Source organism: Rutilus rutilus (assembly GCF_951802725.1).
Source record: "Rutilus rutilus genome assembly, chromosome: 23".
NCBI classification, from domain to species: Eukaryota; Metazoa; Chordata; class Actinopteri; order Cypriniformes; family Leuciscidae; genus Rutilus; species Rutilus rutilus.
The window spans coordinates 10,090,253-10,093,658 of record NC_140233.1 but is presented as its reverse complement, the minus strand read 5'-3'; the positions used below and the strand labels follow the sequence as shown (position 1 = coordinate 10,093,658).

Below are 3,406 nucleotides of genomic sequence, written 5' to 3'. Positions count from 1 at the left end.
AATTTTATTTAAATCTCAGATCTCAGCCCAGACTGGGATCATTGTGGAGGAAGCATTAAGGTAACTGAGAAATACAGTAATTTTTAATAGCAAAGTGTAAAACATTGTAAATAATCTTAAGAGAAATATGTTTTCAGCATGTGATATATAGTCATAAATTAATTAAAAAAAAATCATCTTTTCTTTTCAATATTAGAAACTGTAACACTTAAGACAAGATGATTACCAAATAACATCAGATTTATTACAAAGTCAGAATGTAAGGCCAACATAAGAAACAGCGTGCAAACACATAACACGAACAATATAGGACAGTGAACAGAACACAGAAAGGAACTTAAATACACAGAGATGATTAACTACCAGACAAACATTGGTGTTGATTGGTGTTAGCTGATGATTGGTGTTAGTGTCCATGATGACTGATGAGTGGTGGGAAACTAGAACAATGAACACTTGTGATGAATGTAAACAAAACAAAGTCCAAGAACCTGAAAGCAAACAAGACTGTGACAGAATCAGAGTTTTCAGTCTGTATGTCAATTTGTTGCTCAACCCAAAAATCTAATACAGTACATCATGGTTTCCCTCTGGAATTTATAAGAGGTATTGAGGTATTGGTTTATCAATAAAATAACATAAAATAAAATTATGCTTTTAATGATCATTAACTAATCTCCGTGACTTCCTGCTGTGTTTTATGCATTGGTGGTTTTTCTACACTCTCTTCAGATCCTGAAAACAAAATAAAATTCCATTTTTCATTTTAATAATTGAGCAGAAAATTTTATGATATATTGAAAACTAAATACTCACTCGAAGCAGCAGAATAATCACTTTTAGATGAAGCTAGAACATTAAAAACAGATTTTTTTTAATGACAATGGTATCATAAAAAAAAAAGAATATTTTGGTTTTATCCTTTGCATCATGTCTATCACATCTTGCAGACTCATTTTATTTTGTAGATCCTACCTGCTCGTCTCCTCCTGTATTTATATATGACGGCTCCAGTCCCAAACACCAACAGCAGAGCCGAAACTATCAGCACTGAGGAAATCACTGATTTAAATGGTTCACCAGGATCAAATTCTGAAACAAACATGTTAAAACTGTCAGTATAATTTACTTTTTCACACCTCATTACCTAAAGTGACATGCAGTTTGTTGTCCAGACTGAGGTGTGTGGCAGAGCAGCTGTATTTGTGTTTGTCTGCACTGATCTCCAGACTCTTCCTCATCTGGTACGTCCCGTCACCATTGGGCTGCAGATGTCCTCCAGTGATCTCATGATCAGATACAGGCTGTCCATCTCTGTACAGGGTCAGGTTGATGTGACGAGGGTAAAATCCTGTTGTCAAACAACTCACACGAAACCATCCAGAATCTGAGTTTGCTTTCTGAATCAGTCTGACTATGAGAATACACTCTTTTATATCATAAGTAATAAAATTTTATAGTAGTATTCTACAGGAGACCTACAATTATGACACTCAAGAAAAAACAATCTTCTGCTTCCACTCTTTTTACGCTTTTATTCTCTCTTTTTTCGCAATTCGTACAAGTAATATTTAGTTGATCTCCTGACCTTCATGTTAAGGTTAAGCACCTGTTCACTCATAGAAAAAGAAACGAGAGACAGATTTTTAAGGCGTATTTGTGTGTGTGTGTGTGTGTGTGTGTGTGCCTTTCCTTATAGGTGGCTCAAAAACCACACATACTAGATAAAATGTAATGGCTTCTCTGACAGTGCATTTAACGGCAGGAGAGAAAACAGTGGAAAAGTACCTTTCCTCTTCCCTTGAGTTTCTCTCTTTTTAAGGTAATTCCTGAGATTCGTTGTGCAGCGTGGGTAACCTATATTTACATGGGGCCATTTGTATATCTCCAGAAGTAGTGTTGATGGTTAATCTATGCTTTGATGTGTAAACATGTCATAAAAAAACGCATTTCTTCTGTAGTGGAGCCATTAAAAGCAAACTTAGTGATCATTTGCCCGGGTTTGTCATTGTCCATCACTTCACACAGACTCAGCATCTGAAAAACTACAGGACCTGTTTAGATCGAGAAGGATATCAGATGTCAAAACACACTCCAGCATCTTATTTCATGACTTCAGGATTCCCAAGATCAGTGCTTAGCTCTGACTTTTTTGTGTCAGTTGTTTTTCTCTTCTTCTTCAAATGAACATACCTTCTGTTTTGTTATGACATTTTCCAGTAAGTCTTCCTGAAATAAAAGGACGCATAAATTCAGTTATACTATAATTTATAAAATCAACCTCCTCATCTTCATTTGTTGTATTTCCTCTTGGAACGTAGCGGTTCGTCTCTGAATCAAAGTATCCAACTGTAATGTCATCCAACATATATAAAACATTAAATGCAGGAAATGCCATCTCTCCTTCAATGTAAGTTACGAGGAACCGCAAGGAGTGAGAACCTGTGAGAAAAGGGAACATGAAAAGCCATCTTTACCTGCAATCAAATTACTGAACAAATGAATCTGAGAAACAGTCAGTTTGTTGAGATCCTACACAAAACTAAAGCAATAACAATTTGTAAATGTTTCAATGAACCATGTACAAAAATGTAATTACACAACACCTGAATGCACCTGCTTAATTAAAGCAAATCATCCTGTTGGACCAGCTGTTGGAAATGACAGCACACAGAGGAAAACGTCTCGGGTTACTGTTGTAACCTTCGTTCCCTGAGTAGGGAACGAGACGCTGCATCAATACTCTATACTTCGGGGAATGCCTTCGGCATGAAGCGTCTGAAGTCAACTATGGAACTATTCCAATCTCGCTTGGTGTATTGATCGTCGTGACGTCGCATGTGACGGTGATCCGGAAGCTACAAAAGGGTCACAGGAACCAGGAAATGTTAGCTTCTGATTGGTCAAAGCAAGTTGTTCTCAGGGGCGCGAAAAGTGTGGCCGAGGGATGCAGCGTCTCGTTCCCTACTTAGGGAATGAGGGTTACAACAGTAACCCGAGACGTTCCCTTTTTCGTAAAGGGAACTCCCGCTGCATCGATATTCGATACTTTGGGGAACGAATACCCACGCCGCCACATTGAGAGAAAAACGCCCTGGTGTAAAGCATCTGGCACACTCACGGACGATAGAATAAATAGAGGGCAGATCCAAACTAGCTTGTCTTAAGATTTGGTGTAAGAAGGGGAGGTCTGGAGCCGGAGGCTTGACTGACCTCATGGATGGGAACCCCAGACAGTAGAAAGTATTAGATAAGAGGTGAAGGCAAAAGCGCACCTTGTACTTCAGAAATGAATGGTCTTTAGATAACCAAATAAAGGGAGATAGTTCCTACCCTTGATACATAACTAGATGGATTGACTCCTCTTAGCCTGAGGCCTAACATAGGAACCTCCAAGGCTATGATC

At 38.3% G+C, this 3,406-nt stretch overlaps 1 protein-coding gene across 1 annotated transcript; it reads right to left on the bottom strand.

The window, feature by feature from the left end:
• On the bottom strand, positions 1–2,708 carry LOC311282659 (uncharacterized protein). The gene is made up of 4 exons (XM_084396568.1): positions 1,148–2,708; positions 976–1,092; positions 817–849; positions 1–735 (listed from the first exon to the last, which is right to left on the bottom strand). Exons 1-4 carry the CDS (start codon positions 1,239–1,241, stop codon positions 668–670), a joined length of 312 nt encoding a protein of 103 aa, XP_084252694.1. The 5' UTR covers positions 1,242–2,708; the 3' UTR covers positions 1–667.
• Between the last annotated feature and the right edge of the window lie 698 nt (positions 2,709–3,406).